The sequence below is a fragment of the Delphinapterus leucas genome, chromosome 4, assembly GCF_059928025.1.
Source record: "Delphinapterus leucas isolate spDelLeu-1000000601 "Yukka" chromosome 4, BTC_Dleu_Yukka2, whole genome shotgun sequence".
Taxonomy (NCBI): Eukaryota; Metazoa; Chordata; class Mammalia; order Artiodactyla; family Monodontidae; genus Delphinapterus; species Delphinapterus leucas.
The window spans coordinates 66,619,743-66,638,981 of record NC_143132.1 but is presented as its reverse complement, the minus strand read 5'-3'; the positions used below and the strand labels follow the sequence as shown (position 1 = coordinate 66,638,981).

General features: G+C 41.4%; 1 protein-coding gene across 1 annotated transcript in view; it reads left to right on the top strand.

Moving 5' to 3' along the window:
• Positions 1 to 19,239, top strand: part of HGD (homogentisate 1,2-dioxygenase) — a 52,848-nt gene that overhangs the window by 19,632 nt on the left and 13,977 nt on the right. Inside the window, exons 6-10 of the mRNA XM_022562716.3 lie at positions 12,241 to 12,300; positions 13,983 to 14,074; positions 15,268 to 15,302; positions 16,132 to 16,211; positions 17,160 to 17,259. Coding sequence (XP_022418424.1) covers positions 12,241 to 12,300; positions 13,983 to 14,074; positions 15,268 to 15,302; positions 16,132 to 16,211; positions 17,160 to 17,259 — 367 coding nt within the window. The remainder of the gene's footprint in view (positions 1 to 12,240; positions 12,301 to 13,982; positions 14,075 to 15,267; positions 15,303 to 16,131; positions 16,212 to 17,159; positions 17,260 to 19,239) is intronic.

The following is a 19,239-nucleotide window of genomic DNA, read 5'->3' as shown; positions in this document are numbered from 1 at the left end:
TTTCATTAGAAAAAATAAAGGATGGTTGCCTATACCTCTATAGGATTCTTGATCAGGCTAAAACTTAAACATTTATTATATACTAGCTTTGGAAGGTTGAGAAGGTATTTGAACCACAGTAAGTTTTCTAATTCTTTTCTTCAGGAGGCAAAGAGAATCCCCAGTTAAGTTTCTGACAGTTCTCTCAAGTAGAGCCAAATCTCATACAAAGGAACAGCGTGGCTGTAAAGTCAGCAAGTAAGACAAAAATTAAGTACAAACAAAATTATCTCTGAAAAATTCCTTAAATCACCCATAAAGTATAGGATACATGGCTTTGTGTGTGCTACTTTGTATGGTAATTCTTATGCACACTAAATTTGAGAACCATTGAACTAAATTTGAGAACAATTGAGCATTGACTAAAAGAGAGATTATAGGCAAAATCTGTAGGCAGATGTTTGGGAATTCAAGTCGTGGAGCCCTTAAGGTAGCTATCGACCAGTGGTGTATAGGGTGGAGAGGGGAGTTCCAATGCCTCTGCCTGCTCATATCACCCACACAGTTATCTAAGTCTCTTTATACATCGTCATAGATTTGTGCGTGGTTGTGTTGACAACAGTGGAGCCACACCTATATCATTTTGTTTGGGGTGGGGAGGTGAGGTTTTAAACCTAACCTTTAAGGAAAATGTGAGTGTGATGTGTAATATGTAATATGCTCAGTAATATCCTTTTATTATATAATATTATTATTGCTATGACTACTATCAATACATTTTTTAAAACATGAATACAACACTTCACAATGATTATTTGGGGGTACAAGTGGCTTATCCATGGAAGCTAACCTCATTCTGATAGAATTTTTCCGGTTTTGTCTTATTATAAAAGTAATGTATACTTATAAAAACTTAAATGTTATAGAAATTAACAAAGTAGAAAATGAAATCTCGCCCATATGTGAGAGTCAAGTACATCAGTTGTGCATGTTAATTCATTATTTCATAAGTAGTTAACATACATTTTGAGAGAGAAGTTTGCGGAAACTGCATTTAAAAGCCTGAGTTAATATAGAGGCAACAAAATAGCTGCATCAGAAGTTTCTGCTTGCTTTCTAGCAGAACCTTGATACACATTTGTTTCCTTCTCCCCTTCCCCATTTCCTTGCTTTGCATTTTCCCTTGAACTTGTTACCTTCCTCCTGTTTTGAATCTTTCAGATGCTTTCTACATAGTGGCCACCAAATATATTTCTTCTCCAGTATTTCCCCTGCTCATTTTCAATGTTGTGCTCACACATGTTGGGACAGATGTGCCCCAGAACTCGATCATGCCTCTTTGGACACCAGCTCCATCAAGGTAGAGGTTTATCCTCCTCCCACTCTGTAACCTACACCTGCCATCCTGCTTCCCCTGTCCTGATACACACCCTGGCTGTTCTTGCAAAACCTATCCTTTTGTCTTTTCATTTACACCTTCTTGACAAGTTAATATCTCTTTCCAATTTTATGCTTCATTAATTAACCATAGCAATCTGCATTCATCACTTCCCCCCCATCTCCTTGTAACCGCTTCCAAATATGTACTCCATACTCAAAGAAAAAGTCTGAGAAAATTATATTTAGATACACATCTGACAGTTCTTCTCAGCTGAAACCTGTATAGTAGGTATGTTTTCACCTATCACAGACCAAATCCAATGCTTCATCAGCTTCACCAACTCCCACATTAGTCATCTCTGGGAATTTGAGAACATGAGAATTACTTAATATTACCTCCAAGGGAGCATTATGGGATATGCTACCATCACCATGTTCTTTGATACCCTCCCAGGGGAAACTATGCCCCCAAACCTTCATTTTCTTTTAGGGTATATTTAATTAATCATCTAAGAATTAATGCAAACTGTTTTTGAGTGTATTTATATTCAGCTGTGGACATAACAAGTTCAATCCATTAATATCTCACATAAGAAATACACCTAATTTTGTTCATCATGCACCTTCCTCTAACTTCTGCAATCCCAAAATTTAACAGACAAATCTGCATCTAATTTAACTGTGAGTTTACAGATTTCAATTAGCATTCCTGAATCAGCATTCCTCTTTTAAACGTCAGAGTCCTTTAAAGTTTATCTTTGTTATCACTACAGCCCTAATGTCTTAATTGTTGGAAAGTCATACTCTTGACTCAGTTAAGCCTCAGCTGAGGAAATTACCTTTTAGTTCTCAATCAATATCATTTGGACCAAGTGAGAAACACCTCAAAGCTAATTAAAGATTATATCATAAAATTCCCTCTGCCTCCAGGACATACAAATTATCAAAAATGTTTCAAAACAATACATCCTTAGTGGGTGTTTGATGCCTTATTTGTCAAACTCTTTAGATCTCACTATCCTAAAAGCCCCCTCCCTCCAAAAATGGTTTGGATTTCCCACCTCTTTAAGCTTTTGCCCAAGTCTCTCCTATTCATAGCAACTTCTTGAGAAAGTAATCTAAGCCCACTTTATCACCCCTATTCACTCCTAACCCTTTGCAATTCAACCTGCCCAGATCACTCTACTGAAAGTATGTATACCTTCTTTAAACAACAATAATGCACCCCTTACCATTAATACATGTTTTTATTCAAAACTTACATAAAAGTGTCAATGCCTAATAATCCCACCAATGCAGAGTTAACCACTTTTAGTGTTTTTGTTTCTTTCTTTCCAGTCCTTTTCTTTGCACATATATGTAAATAAATAAGGTCTGGGGTCTCATGTAGCCAGAGACCAAAAGTAATTGAAAATAATCCCAATCTTCATTTGCTTCTCCTGAAAACGTTAAGAAGCATCCAGGCTATGACCCACAGCAACACTTTTCAAAATCCCCATCCCCCAATTTTTCCTAGACTCCAACACTCTCACACCTAGTCTTCCCCAAGCTCCTCAGGCCTGGACCACTTGTTCATGGCTTGCCTCTGCCTGCCCCTACCTTCTGCCTCTAGAAAATGACACAGTGTAGGTCCTCATCCCATTTTCCCAGGACACACACACACACACACACACACACACACACACAACATTGATCTACATGGTGAGACTGGAGTTCAAAGGACTGAGGGAGTGGGAATGAGCAAAGCAGAATTTTCCATAGGGAGCAGGGAAGGGAAGGGGAAGAGGCTGTGCATACTCTTATATTAATGCTGTTTATGTCTGTCTTTCTCTATCTGACTTCACTAAGTAGAGATTATCATACTACTTATATGTGGAATCTAATATATGATAAAAATGAATTTATTTACAAAACAGAAACAAACTCACAGACAGAAAACAAATTTGTGGTTACCAAAGGGGAAAGGGGGAGGAGGGATAAATTGGGAGTTTGGGATTAGCAGATACAAACTACTATATATAAAATACATAATCAATAAGGTCTTACTGTATAGCACAGGGAACTATACTTAATATCCTGTAATAAACCATAATGGAAAAGAATATGAAAAAGAATATATATACATATATGTGTATAACTGAATCACTTTGCTGTACACCAGAAACTAACACAACATTGTAAATCAACTATACTTTAATTTTTAAAAAGGTAGTTACATATATATTTACTATAAGTACAGTCATTCTCTAATACAGTTTTACATTCTGCTTTTTAAAATTTATTTAAACATCATATTTTGTGCCTTTTTCCAGGTCTTTGTGGGGTTTTTTGTTTTTTTGCGGTTCGCGGGCCTCTCACTGTTGTGGCCTTTCCCGTTGCGGAGCACAGGCTCCAGACGCGCAGGCTCAGTGGCCATGGCTCACGGGCCTAGCCGCTCCGCGGCATGTGGGATCCTCCCAGACCGGGGCACAAACCCGTGTCCCCTGCATTGGCAGGCAGACTCTCAACTACTGTGCCACCAGGGAAGCCCTCCATGTCTTTTTAAACTCTTTGAGTGTAGATGATTTTTCATGTTGCATAATTACCCAATACATGTTTATAATTCCTCTGTTGTCAGATATTTAGATTGTTTCCATTTTTACTATTATAAATCATCCATGGCTAAATACAATCCTTTTCTCCTCAACGTCCCAAAGCCTGGAACAGTTGACTTCCCTCTTTTCTTTTATTTTTTTAACATCTTTATTGGAGTATAATTGCTTTACAATGGTGTGTTAGTTTCTGCAGTGTAACAAAGTGAATCAGCTATACATATACATACATCCCATATCTCTTTCCTCTTGCATCTCCCTCCCACCCTCCCTATCCCACCCCTCTAGGTGGACACAAAGCACCGAGCTGATCTCCTTGTGCTATGCAACTACTTCCCACTAGCTATTTTACATTTGGTAGTGTATATATGTCCATGCTATCTATTTTACATTTGGTAGTATATATATGTCCATGCCAGTCTCTCACTTCATCCCAGCTTACCCTTCCCCCTCCCCGTGTCCTCAAGTCCATTCTCTATGTCTGTGTCTTTATTCCTGTCCTGCCCTTAGGTTCATCAGAACTTTTTTTTTTTTAGATTACCCTCTTTTCTTCCTGGATCTCTGTCGTTTCCTGTGTTCTGTGACATTGTGTAAACCTGCAAAACAGGCCATCTCCAAGGTCCTGAACTAGACTCTCTTGCCCCTGCCCTGTCTCCATCATCCTCCTGGGAGAGAGGGAAGTACTTACTCACTCCTGCTGCTCACTTCCTCTTCCTTCTTGTCTTTCTTACCTTCTTTTTTTCTTCTCTTTCTTTTCACCCCCATTGGCCCTTCCCCTCTGTATTAGTTTGCTAGGGCTGCCTTTACAAAGTACCACAGACTGGGTGGCTTAAACAATAAAGATTTATTTTCTCACAGTTGTGGAGGCAAGATGTCTGAGATCAAGGTTTCAGCAGCTGGGTTTCTTCTGAGGCCTCTCGACTGGCTTGCAGTTGGCTATCTTCCCCTGTGTCTTCACATAGTCTTCCCTCTCTACGTCTCTGTGTTCAAATTTCCTCATCTTATAAGGACACATCATGCTGATCAGAGCCCACCCAAATGACCTCATTTTAACTTAATCACTTCTGTAAAGACCCTATCTCCAAATACAGTTATATTCTGAGGTACTAGGGGTTTGGACTCCAACATACGAATTTTGGGGAGAAGACAGTTCAGCCCAATTCTCCCTTTGCTTCCTCCCCTTTCTTTCCAATTATCAGTTAGTGAGTCCCACTTTCATTGGACTCTGTTTTAGAGATGAAGGGTTAATTGCTGCTTATAAGAAATACCCAGCTTTGGTGAACTAAGAGGAGGAATTCCTTGAGCAGCAGGGGGGGTTTCTAGCCCACTTCACTTCCCACCTATCCCCACATGTATATATCTCTGCAGGTAGAATTATAGATATCTAACTTCACCCAACATAATTTCAGCCCAAAGCTTGGTATAACCTGGTAGGCCATGTTGCAGGAAGTCAGTCCCACCACTCGGGTTTGGAAGCTATTCTGGGGCTGCCTTCATTGCAGAACCTCATTTATAGTCTAGCAACCACTTCTTCTCCCTCTTGCCATCTTCCACATGTTTTACTTTTTAAAATCTAACGAACATCATTCGTTCCCATGACATTAACTATTACCTCTCTGCAATATGTTTTACAAATCTCCCCACCAACTTCAAACCCCACAGGGGACATTGCCATGTGTATGTCCCAACTCAACAGGATCCATACTGAAGACATCATAGTCCCATCCAAACTTTCGTCTCTCTCTGGCTTCTCTAGGTCTGTTAATGACACAACCATTCTTTCACACTCAACCTGCTATTACCCCTCCCCTCCACTGCCCAGCCAATCCTTAGAGTCATCTTTGAGAACTTCTTTCTCTCTTTATATTGAATTAGGTGCCATGTCTATAGAATGGTGATTCCCACCTACATAAAAGTTACCGGGGTGACTTGTTGAAAATGTAGATTCCCCAGACTCCCCACCCAGAGATTCTAATTCAGTAGGTCTAGGATGATGCACAGGAGTCTCTCTAGATGATTTCCATTCAGATTGGCTCTGGACCACACTTTAAGAAACACTGCTGTAGCATTTGCTCCCAAGATGTCTCTGGTATCTGTATTCTCCTTCCTTTTCTTCACACCCCTGGTTTGGACCTCTTTTCCTCTTACCAGGACTGTTAAAATGGCCTCCTAACTGATCTCTGTGTCTTCCCACCCTATCCCACACATTGCTGCCAGACTCAACTTACTAAATTATCATTCAAAAATATTTAAATCCTGCCATTAACTCTCCCTCCCACTGCCCAGCCAATCAAGTGCAGGCTCCCACGACAGGTGATTCTTATTGTATCCTTCAAGCCCTTCCCTCTCTTCCATGTCCTCTACCCATCAGCCACACTGGAACTTTCACCATTGCAGGACAATACTCTAAATTTTCTTGCCTGGGTGCTTTATGCTCTTTCATCTACTTAGAATTTTCTCTTCTTCCCTCACAAGTATCCACCCACCCAAATGCCACCCATAATTTAAGACTCATCTTAAATACCGCCTTCTTCACTGAACTCTTTCAATATTTCTCAGAGCATTTGAGAGTAGGATCTATGTCTCCATCATTTTCATATAACCTGCAGTGTCCAGCACATGCCTTCTTCCAAACGGTAGAATCACAAGTATTTGTTGAAGTAACTCCCTGATAGCTCAGATCCCATCATCCTATAAATAGACTAGATTACATTTCTCTAAATGCATTCACTGGCGCTTGCCAACACCGCAGTGCACATTGCCCTGTTCAGCCCTTTTGGACAGTTTACTGGCTCTTTTGAAGTACATCTCCATCAACTTGCACTTCACTGCTTGGAAAGATGTTGAAGCTGTATGCAAACCAGGTTATTTTATTGTGTGTGTCTCTTATTGCTCGTGTGTAAGAATGTTAAATATGCCCTGTACCAGGAATTATTCCTGAGGGAAAATTCCTGCTTATATTTCTCTTCCAAAGTCACTTCCAGTTATCCATTTCCTTGTTTTTCAATCATGAATTGCCCATACTTGCAGGGTCTTCTTGTTCCCTGAGGGCAGAGACTGTCATGTTCACCTCTGGTACCTAGCACAAAACCTGGCACAAGGAGTGGTACAATAAATCGTTTGAATGAGTTAATATATAGGGATTGGACAAGAATGCTGACTTTGAAGGACCTTAGCAGGATTTGGGTCCCAGGAGTCAGACTGGGCCAAGGCAACTCAGCACCTGAGGAGCAGTATATAAGGGCCCAGATTATAGGACCAAGTACAAGACCATTAAAAGGAGGCAAAGCCTGGGAGCCATGGAGATCATAAATGGTTTGGAAAGCAGATCAAGACAGGCTGAGATTAAAGGGCTTAGGGTTTAGGTTGCTAAGGGAGGCTGAGAAATTGTTGGTATCAGTTCTTAGTAAAGAAAACTTATCTGCTCTAAACCATTAGTCTTGCCACTTTAAAATAGAGATAATAATTATGGGAGCCTTAGAGGGTTGTTGTGAGAATTAAATGTCATCCAACAAATATTTATTGAATGACTACTATGTTTCATGCTCTGGGTGCTGAATAATGGATATAAAGCCCTTAGCTTTACCCTCAAGGGCAAGGTCAAATAGGAATCCAGGTTTCTATCCATGAAAAAATGTCATCTAAATACTATGCTGGCTCATCTTTTTTTGTCTTCTCATGAAAGACTTTTAAAAGTCTAAACAAAGTACAATGATTTGAATCTTTCTTAACTGTGCTCTTACCTATTACCTCTAATACCACCAAAGAGTCGCCCAAAGCCTGATTTCTCTCCACATAAATTATGTTGCCTTTTTCCTCAAATTCTAGATTTGCTGAAGAATTTAATGAGCCACTGTTTTATTTTATCCCCCTGTCCCATCTTCTCTAGTCTGGGCTGAAACTCACTGTAGTACATTACCCTGGACCTCTCCTAGCCATAGCTGCTGCTAACAACTGTTTGCATATTATGATCACAAAAGCATCTACAAGTTACTTCCAAAATCTGGGATAGATGTTATCAATTTCTAATGATATGTCTACCTCTATCCCACCAGTGTTGTTGAGAGTATCCAACTCATCCAATCTAGTTGAGTCCAAGGCAGCTTTGGAGGGAATCTTATGTAGTGTTGAAGGTGATACTCAGATCATCCAGTACACCTCGCAATCTTCTGACTTTGGAAATACTGAGTCCGATTCTTTGGTTTCATTTACATCCCTGAGCATGAATTTCAAATCCTGATCATTAAATATTGCCATGATTCTCCTACTCCTTTGGTAACCTTAAAGAATTTTTAATTCTAACTTTAGTCTCTGTTGAAGATGCTTTCCAAATTATTTTTGACCATCTCACTTCTAGTAAGAGTTTATTTTCCAATAGAATTTGCAGACCACAGCTGCAAAATATGTGAAGCAATGATAGAACTGAAAGGAGAAACAGAGTTAATCCACAATTATAGTTGGAAACATCAACACTTCTCTCTCAACAGCTGATAGAACAACTGGACAGAAAATCAGAAAGGATATGGAAGAACTGAGGGGTTTTCACATGTGTAAAGAACTGACTTATATTTTAGAAACAATCTCAGGACTTTTAGAAACATTTGTCAATTTACTAGCTATTGCCTGAATGTCATTTTGACTTCCAAAAGTCTCACAAATTTGCTTTAGTCTTGTTTTTTGAGATATTAGCAATGTTCTCAGTGTCTTATATTTGTTCATTCATTCAATCATTCAATACAAATATATTAATATCCACTATAGTCAAGACATTGTATTGGGTACTTCAACTGATTTCATTGTTTTTGAAATGTTAATAATTGAATTCTGTGTGGGGGTTTCTTTAGCAATAATATATAATATAAACAAAATTAACTGTTAAAAAGTTATAGAATTAAATCAGTTAATAAGCATCCAGTGACTTGCCAGAAGTCACAGAGTAAATAGGAACAGAGGCAGCTGCAGAACCCAGGTCTCCTGGCTCAGCCCAGTGCACAGTCCCCTTGGGCTGGCCTTGGATCAGAGGGTTACTGCTCCATAGCATGCAGTTAGTCTGAATATCTGGCTTTAGCAGGAGATGTTTCCACTGTCCACTCCATAGCCTCTTCCTGTTTATCCTCTCCTCAAATTTCCCTCCCTACATTCAACATGATATTGCACCAAAACTCTTGACCCAAATCTCTTACCTGAAGACTCAAAGCTGGCTTCTTCTTGTGGGTACTGGGTTTATCAGAACCACCTTGGGGTCTTTATTATTGTTCATGATATGCTGAGTATAGGTCCTGCACAATCCTCTGCCATCAGACTCAGCAGATAAATTACTCCTTTCCCTATAACATCTCCATCATCTGAAGGGCATCACCTTTTGCATTAGAGAAGGTTCTTCAAGACCACCGCCTCATCCAGGATGTGGGCCCTATTGAAGGCATGTTACCTACATCGTCATGTAGGTGCCCTTCCACCTTCCACTCCAGGCTCTCTCTCCTCATGACTGATGTGCTATAGAAGACTTTGAAAAACTGACCAGCAAAAACCTAACCAAACCAACCCATTGGCCTCTCTGGTTCAGTCTTTCCTACTCAAAATGTACCAACCTCTTCTCTAGGGGCCAGGACTTTATTTCTACCCATAACAGGTATTTTTAATTTCAGGAAGATCTACAAAGGTGCTGTCATGCTGTCAAACCCAAGTTCATGTACCTGATGCACAGTGAGCCTAAACAAAATGAGATGTCAGAGTTTGGAGCAGAGAAAGATTTATTGCAAGGGCCAAACAAGGAGAAAAGGTGGCTCATGCTCAAAAGGGCCAAACTCCATGATGATTTCTGGGGAAGAGTTTTTAAAGGCAAAATTTGGGGTGAGGACTGCAGGGTGTGTGACTTTCTTCTGATTGGTTGGTGGTGAGGTAACACAGTGATGTCTCTGGAATCTCAGCCTTCTGGTTCCAACCAGTCTGGGGTCTAAGTGCTTGTTGTCAGCATATAGTCACCATCTTCTACTGGGTAGGGGTCTTAATTTCTGCAGAACAACTCAAAGATATGCATCAGATACAGATATGTATATCCCTTGAGGAGGATCCAGGAGTCCTGTGACTCTCTCTTCCTATTAAATGCTTGAGCCTGCTCTTTGGAACTCAGAGAAGGCCTAGCAAATTAAAGCCTTTTTTTTTTTTCTATAAACAAGAAACAGGGGACACCTGGGAGGGCCCTGCAGGGTCCTGCTCAGTTTCAGTGTCAGTGCAACAAACCAGGTAGTGCTTTCCTATTACTGGGATTCTCTCTTGCTTACTTGCTCCCTTTTGTTTATTTCTTTTTTTCTTTCTTCTCTCTCTTTTCTTGCTCTTCTTTTTCCCTTAGGTTTGGAAAGCCTTAGACTTGTATTATTTAAACATTCTTGCTATTTGGTAACTGGCCCTAGATACAGCAATTTAGTTGATTGACTGGTTGGTTGACTAAGTGGACTTTTCTGAACATGAACATGAATAGCAATACAAAAATCACAGGCTCTCTGGGTTGGGTGTACTGATTCTTAAACCATAGCTGCACATTAAAGTTTTTTTATAAGACAGAGCTTTTATAAAATACTGATGCCTGGGCCCTACCTTCTCAATCAGAATTAAGATTCTGATTTAATTTGTTTTGGGATCTCAAAGACTCTCTGGGTGATTCTCATGGCTTGCCAGGGTTTAGAATCTCTGGATAGATCTAAAAGGTTGCCCAGGTAACCATTGATCAGATACTTAAATCCCTTCCATTGGGAAATTTAGAATGATGACTCCTCTTAGAACCAAGATTCTAAGTAATATTATCTTCCAGACAATCTTCCTGGGTGTACAAACTCTGTGCTGCTACTAAACAGGGAAGCAGCAGGTAATGGTTCATGGTAAAAAAAAAAAAGCCAGCAGTGCTTAGCTGTGGCCCTGGCTGATGTCAGGGAAATATCCTCCTAGGTCAGTGGTGCTCGACCAGGGAATATTTGTCCCCCAGGTGACATCTGACAATGTCTGGAGACGTTTTTGGCTGTTATAACTTGGGGGAGTGCTATCAGCATCCAGTGAGTAGAGGTCAGGGACGCTGCTAAACATCCTGCAATGCACAGGACAGCCCCTGCAGCAAAGAATTGTCTGACACAAAACATCAATAGTGCCAGAGTTGAGAAACCCTTTCCTAGATCCTTGGTCTCGGGTTCCCCCCACTCCCCCAAGAAATATCATCCCCAGTGGAATTAGTCCTAAACCTTTTCCTTCTCTCTGAAGCATGATTTCAACAATGTTTTTCAAGTCAACATCTTACATTCTTTTAAAGTAGTCCCAGAATGTGATAATCCTGCTTTGCTTTTAAGAAATAAAGGCTGCTGCCTGACTGTGTACATCAGAGAAGCAGGACCATCCCAGCACTGCCTTTTCCACGTGCTGCTTCCTTTCCCACCCAGCTGCCTCTCTGGACTACAGAATGAGCTGAGCCCCGTGACCCACTGGAGGGCCTGCCTTGACCAGGCACTGCAACCAGTGGAGCCAGCCCTCGGGGTGCAGGTCACTCCATGAGATGTCCTGAGGCTGCTGGGTTTATCAGCTGCCAGACTGCCTGGGTCAGGCCCGCGGCCAAGTTGATTAATAAGTGCTGGGCTGACACTTCTAGTAGGGATCAGACCTGCTGATTTTACTTTCTACTTGCTTAGATCATTTCATTATTAAATTAAAGATGGTTGTGATTTAAACTGAACTGGCAGGCAGCCTGGGGACAATCACGGGGTTTGGTGAAGGAAGCTGAACCTGGTACTGCATTTACCAAATCCAATCTCAGCTGGGTGCTTTTTCTTTCTCTTAAAGAAATAATTCAAAACTCCAAGGGCTGGAAGTAAGAAGTAGAGCCTTCCCCTGCAGTGTCAGGAGCCCACACAGAGAGGCTGGCACACCAGGAAAGGGAGCTGATTATAAATAGCATAAAAAGCAGCATCAGTCAAAACTCACTGATGTGCCAGAGCAAAATGTTAAAAGAAATAGGAAGCAATGATTTTTTATTTTTGTAATTTAAAATGCTAAGGAATGAAGACAATATATATACATATAGGTTAAACATTCACACACAACACAAACATACACCCTGCATACACACACAGAACCCAACTGAGCCCCTTTAAGGAAATGATGGATAATTATTAAATTGAAAATAACAAAATCACAAGTAGTCAGAGCCTCACAGAGTGAGCAGCTGTCCTTTTTCATGCTATTTATTGAGAAAGTCTGTGGTTTCCCCTTGTGAAATAATTTTTCTGTATGCGTATTTCTTTTCCAGCTGAGATGGAAACCATTTGAGATTCCAAAAGCCTCTCAGAAGAAAGTGGACTTCGTGAGTGTAAGTAAGTCAATACTATCCACACCTGCCCACCATTCTCTTCTGCGGTGAGTGATCCAGCCATTTGCAGGCTGGATGCCAAGCAGAAGCAGCCTTGGAGGCAAGCAGCAGACATAGCACCACCTGCCTCTGCTTTTGGGGCTGGCAGAGGGATGTCTTACGTACAGGCACTATATGGCCACTGACACCAAAGGGCACTTGTGAGCTATTTACAACATCTCCAAACAGCCAATGGAAATTGGGTATTTACCTACTTCACGTTTCTTTGTTCCTGGCTAGAACACGGGTTCTGAGCCTTTTTGTTCCATGGACTCCTTTGAAAGTCTGGAAGCCTGTGTTTTTATTTTATTTTATTTATTTATTTATTTATTTATTTATTTTTAATTACATAAAATTACAAAGAAGCCAATTATATTGAAATACAGTGATAAAAATATTAAAATAGCAAATTTGGTTTGGTTTATAGTAATATATATGCTACCTTCTTAATGTACTAAATCACAAGATCTATGAAAAGATCTAACAACTATGGTTATTAAAAGTATGAGCATAAATGATATTTTGGGATATCTGTAACAACTATAATGTGATATAAAAGCATCTATGGTTTCTATCAGTACAGGGTTACAGGCACTTCTAAAACTGCTGTGGTTTGTTGCTTACATTCACGTTAATTGAAGGAAATGATAAATTTCAGTCAGAGATTAGTGAAATACATATATAATTTTTTTCCCCATCCAATTTCATGAACTCCCCAAAATGGATCCCTGGGCTAGAATAGCATCGACTCAGGGTGGCAACTCTAGTTAGCACAATGCTGATTAGAAGTTCTGCTTGGTAGTTATAGGTGCTGGGAGTATTGGAACAACCGTGCTCAGAACAAAGCATATATAGCAGAGAGGCTGGGAGCTACAAGGAGGTGGGGCTCAAAGAAGCCAGGGGAGGGTTCTGTACACCAAGCTCAGCTCATAGCTTACTTAAGGAGAGTCCAGGTGCCCAGCCTTAGGCCAAATTGTTTGTTCTATGTTGAATTCTTTATCATATTAAGTGCTCCAAGCCCTGTGTGGGCTCATCTAAATAGACCCCAAACTTGCAAATTGAGTTAAAATATAAAAAGAAATCCCTCACTCTGGGTGAATTATAGATATCTGGAGGAACAGAGCTCCCTCCTTTCGGGAAGGCCCATGTGTTAAAAGTCTTTGGGACTGTGGGTTATTAGCAGAGAGGATTACAGTTGGTCAGAATACTTTCCTCTACCCTGCTCTGGAAAGATTAGGGCTGACCCTATTCATAAGCAGAGGGCTACCCACATGGTAATGTATATTTGAGGGGCATTAATTGGTCCTTAATGCTGCAACTTTCCTCCCCAAGCCTCCTAGATGCCTAATTTTACCTCCAAAGGAAACTCTCCTTCAGGTTGATCTTAAGCACCAAACTGATAAAATGCCAAGTAATGAATTGATGCTCTGTAAGGTCAACTCTGATGGAGCCATTAAGACAATCCAGACCTAGGGCCATGCCTGGCAATGAGGGTGAGCCACCATCTACAAAACATAAGTCAGTAAATTCCGGGTTCCCTGGTCCCAAAGGGAAGACCCTAGTAGAATTTGCCTCATGACTCTTAGGGACCAGCGGGAGGGCTGGCCTCATTCACCTTTCCCTCTCATGCGGGTCTCTCCCAGGGCCTGCACACCTTATGTGGAGCTGGAGACATCAGGTCTAACAATGGGCTTGCTGTCCACATTTTCCTCTGCAACACCTCCATGGGGAACAGGTAAGTGGCTCAGAGCTATGGCACGAGAGCCCCCTTCCCCAAGAGCTACTGGCAAGAGGGTGAAGGCTGGTTTGTTGTTTTTGTTACTTTTTTTTTTTACCCCAGAGCAATCTTGATATACATTTTAAAATAATGACAATAAATGAGCATTTCTATCTTGACTGACTTCTGTGGCATAAATAAGAATGTCACATAACAATGCAAATACAAAAGGGACAATGGAGCACTGAAAGCAGGAGTAGTCTAAGTATTCTGACTCAAACCTTGACTTTAATCAGGTTTGAGTCAGAATATCCTTAACTTCTAAGGTTCCCCAGGGCTGTTCTTGAGTCCAAAGTCATACTATATGAGCAGCCATTAGGGCTACCTGTTGGTGGCAGACTTTGACTTCAGCTAATAACTTTGCGTAAGCTTAAAGATCCTAAATAAAAGAACTTACATATTAGATTTTTTTTTCAATCAGAAACACTTACATAAAAGTCATTTTTGCCTTTTCTTTGGGAAGCAGAATATCATAGCAGTTTTGCACACTACCTTTGGAACCAGACTGCTGTGTCCAAAGCCCAATCCATTCTTCCTGGCTGAGCAACCTAGGACAAGTCATTTAACTTCTCTGAGCCATGAATCAGGGCCAAAATCACGGCCCTATGACAAGGCACTGGAGATGTCCCTTGGGGTCCAGTGTCATATCAGGCTCCTCCTGTCTGTCTACCTGAGCTACATTAGCCTTCATTCAGTTCTTTCTACCTGCCATGTGCCTTCCTGCCTCAGAGCAGGTGCCTGTGCTGTTCCTTCTGCCTGGAATGTTCTCCCCACCCCACCCCCATCCCATCTCCAAGCCCTTGCCTAGATGATTTCTTCAGATCTCAGGTCAGACATTCCCCCTTCAGGAAAGCCTTGGCTGCCTCCTCAGACTAGATCAGGTTCATTATTCTTTCAGTCCCCTGAACGTGACATTCACAGTGCCATTACAGTTTATGATGATATGGTTCTGTAATTGTTGGATTGCTGTCTGACTTCCTACTAGACTCTAAAGCTCCATGAGGGCAGAGATGGGGTCATCTTGCTCATCATTTTACACCCAGCACTAAGCCTGGCACATACCAGGTACTGTGCAATAATTTGTGCAGTGAATTAATTTGCCTGGACAGTGTTAAAAATGAAAATCATAGGAATTATTCTATATGTTTCAGATGCTTTTACAATTCGGATGGAGACTTCTTGATTGGTAAGTTTTGAAGATTTCAGACCCTTTCATTGGTAATTGATCCCTAGTCATAAGCTACTTTTTAATTGTATACATATGACTTTCCTTTCAATCTGTCTTATTTAGTGCAGTCTACAGACTGAGGTGTAAAGGCGATTGGAGGTCTGGAAAAGATTCTTTGTGTACCCCCAAGGCCCTACTCTATTTCCTGGTCTCCCTGTCTTTGCTCGTTTCTTCTGGGCCTTTCTGATCTGGGAGATCTGGGCAGCTGAAAAGAAATGAAGAGTAATACCAACATGTGATTAACTTGTTAAGATAACTCTATTTGCCTTCACACTCACCCAAGAAAAGACCATCTGCCATTGATATCTGCAATATAAATACAAATTTTCATGAGACCATCAGGAAGGATGGAAAGTCTAGTAGGGATTTCTCTGGTCTACCCATTCTTTTTCGATGGTTTTAGTACGATATTATGGAGTGAACATTTTGATGTAGACAGTAGATATGCAAATGTCAGCATTCTGCTGGAACTATCAGAAATGGGTCTTTTTCCATCCTATTTCTTCTGCTCTTTCTGGTCAAGCCACAGAATTGTGCAAATACAAGCTCCTTACCTGGCAACCAAAGAAAAGAAGAAAAAAGCAGAGTCAATTTTTCCATTCATGTTTTTCTAGATAGTAAAATAGCTAACATAAGTTGTCAATTCTGTCATATTCCCCCATAAAACTCAATAAAGTACTTTTCATTTGGAATGAAAAAGCAAATGCAGCCCTTAAGCCTTTTACTCTTCATGAAGTCATTCTCGCCTGAAAAGAGCTACCCACTGCCACCCTGTCTTTTTTGTTAGTTCCCCAGAAAGGGAAACTTCTCATTTACACCGAGTTTGGCAAGATGCTTGTTCAGCCCAACGAGATATGCGTCATTCAGGTTGGTGATGTGTCCCCCTCTCCCTGCTTCTCCCTAATTTGGGAGCAATCTGATGTTGCAACTGCTGCTATTTCCAACTCTAAAATTTCTCTGTCATGTCTGGGCAATGGGGAGGAAGTTTGAGTTATACAGGAGGCTCCCTGTGCAGAAGGGTAACTAGACTTGTGTGCCTACTTTGTTTTATTATTTTTCAAATTTATTTTATTTATTTAGTTAGTTAGTTTAGTTAGTTAGTTAGTTAGTTTGGCTGTGTTGGGTCTTCATTACTGCGCGCAGGCTTTCTCTAGTTGTGGCGAGCGGGAGCTACTCTTCGTTGCAGTGCGTGGGCTTCTCATTGCAGTGGCTTCTCTTGTTGTGGAGGACAGGCTCTAAGCACATGGGCTTCAGTAGCTGTGGCATGCGGGCTCAGTAGTTGTGGTTCACAGGCTCTGGAGCGTAGGCTCAGTAGTTGTGGCGCATAGGCTTAGTTGCTCTGCAGCCTGTGGGATCTTCCCAGACCAGGGCTCGAACCCGTGTCTCCTGCATTGGCAGGCGGATTCTTAACCACTGCGCCACTAGGGAAGCCCCCTACTTTGTTTTAAAATAGTACACAATCACAAAGCAAAGAACATTGTCAATTCACTTTCCTAAATATTTATACACACTCTGGATAAGGCCCTGGTGCGGGTGGAAAGCAGTGAAGATGGATTTCTTTAAAAGTTGGCTAAATCAGGGCACTGTTATCTATGGACCCAGTGAGAGAGTAGACTAGAATTGGTTTGAGTCACAGATGTGATTAGAAGTTAAATTTTTCTTTCTACCTCCTCTTTGAGCTGGTCACCTCTCCAACATAGTTCAACAGGCTACAGAATTACTTGTGCAAGTGAGGCTGGCTATGGCTCTTGGGCAGCTTCTTTATAACTACAGGTATAATTTGGGAGAGCACACCAATGTTTACTTCTGTTCCAGAGAGGAATGCGGTTCAGCATAGATGTCTTCGAGGAGACCAGGGGTTACATCCTGGAGGTCTACGGCGTCCACTTTGAGTTGCCTGACCTGGGACCGATTGGTAAATCTTCAATGCAAGCTTCTAAGCCTGACTTGAAATATAGGACACAGATAATTGCATGAAAGTTAAACATCCATCTCCCCTCTTTATCTCACTCAAACTTCAACTTTCCTCTCTAGACAACTTCTTCCCTAGACCAAGTGTAGTTGGGAATTTCAGAACATACTAGAGCTCCCTGAGCAATCGTAGACTTCTTATTTCAGGGGCTCCAGGTAGCATAGCTGACCCATCTGATGAGATGACAGCTTCATTAATTAGCTGGTCAGTGCACCAGTCCATCAGCTTGTCTTGGCTCCCATGTTGTGCTGAGCGTAATGACAGGAACCACATTAAGGATAGAACAAGCTTCTTCCCATCACATACACGCATAACAGAAAACGATCCAAGCCAACCCATGGTAAATCTCTCTCTAGAATAGTATACAGACCATTGGAGAGCAAAACAATATGTAATAGATTTCAGGTTATACAGAGTATACCGTAGAGGATGTAGAAGTCTGGGTTACTGTAGGCCAAGTCTCCAGTAACAGCTTCATAGAAAAGATAAGATTTGACTAATCCTTGATGGAAAGTTGAGGGAAAATGAAAGAGATGAGCTTAAGAAAAAGTGTACAAGTGGGAATGGGTTTTGTGGATAGAAGGAAGATCATGTTCTTAAATGAGTGGCTTGTATGTAGACAATAAAATGGGAAAAGCCATAACAATGGTAGGGGCTATGTGGCTATGGAAAGGGGAAACGGACTGAAAGACATACAGTCTATGAACCTCACATTCCTACTGAGCATCCTCCAAAACATCTACACACCTGAGAGTCAAAAAGCGTACCTCCCTCAGTACTGTGAAGGAGCTAGAAACCACAGCCTCCACGAGGCAGATTAAAACTTTCAAAAGTGAAACAAGGTCCCCCACCCCCAATTCTTCTGGCAAGCTGGAGACGGGAGAGCGAGAGAAGTGAAGGCGGTAGGAGGGGTTGTTCGCAAAACGTCCCTGGGAGTGAAAGGAGTGGTTGGGAAAATTGGCCCTTGGTTCCATCTTTGGCATGTTTGCTGAAGGTGGTGGCCACAGCCCCCAGCTCTTCCCTTTCCTTGTCAACAGATTTTTTTTTAAAGCAAACCAGGGACAGGCCAGCATGTGCCTTCTGGTCACTCCCCTGGGGGATCCAAATAGAGGAAGGTGAGAGGCAGCAGAGACGCAGTGGAGCCATGGTGGGCCATCTGTTATCCTGCTCTCCACCCGCTCTTCCCACTTTGCTCTGGCTTCCTGCTGCTCCAGAGCCAGCAGAGCCTCCGGGTTCCATGGAACACGTACCCTCTGGAAAATATATATAATTTACTAACCAGCTGGGGACATTTTTTCTTTTAAACCCCAGGAGCTGGAAATGATAAAACACTCCCCAGGTCTCTCCACTCAGAGTTAAATTATGTTTTTGCACTTACGTTTTTCATTTTTGGTCTTTTGATTTATTTTTTTCTCTCTGGAGGGAACACTCACAAAGCAAAGGTAAGCAGGCAAGTCCCAAATACTGTCTCCCTCAGTGGCAGACAGATTGTCAGGCTGCAGAGCAGTTTTTCAGGCTTGGGTTGATTCTGAGTTCTGTCTGAGGAGCAGAGGCACGCCTGGGGCTACAGTATGTAACCTTTCTCAAGGACTGTAGATGACTTCTAGAGTCATCAGAGTTTTCTTGGAAAAAAAAATCTAGTATTCTATCATATCTTACCTTTCCTCTTTTCTAGTCTCTCCCTCTCCTCCCCTTCCCTCCCCTGTAGTGATGAGATAATGTATGTAAAATGTTTATAAACCATATTCACTCTACAACTTTAGGACATAATGCTGGTGATGATGATGACGATATTTTCATGATTTTTTTCTGACCAAATTCCTTAGGTCCTCCTTAAAAGGCACCAGACTGGGATTCCAATGAGCCTTTGAACAATGAAAGCAAATTGTGGAGTAGCTTTTGACGTGGAAGAAAGCCCTTTCT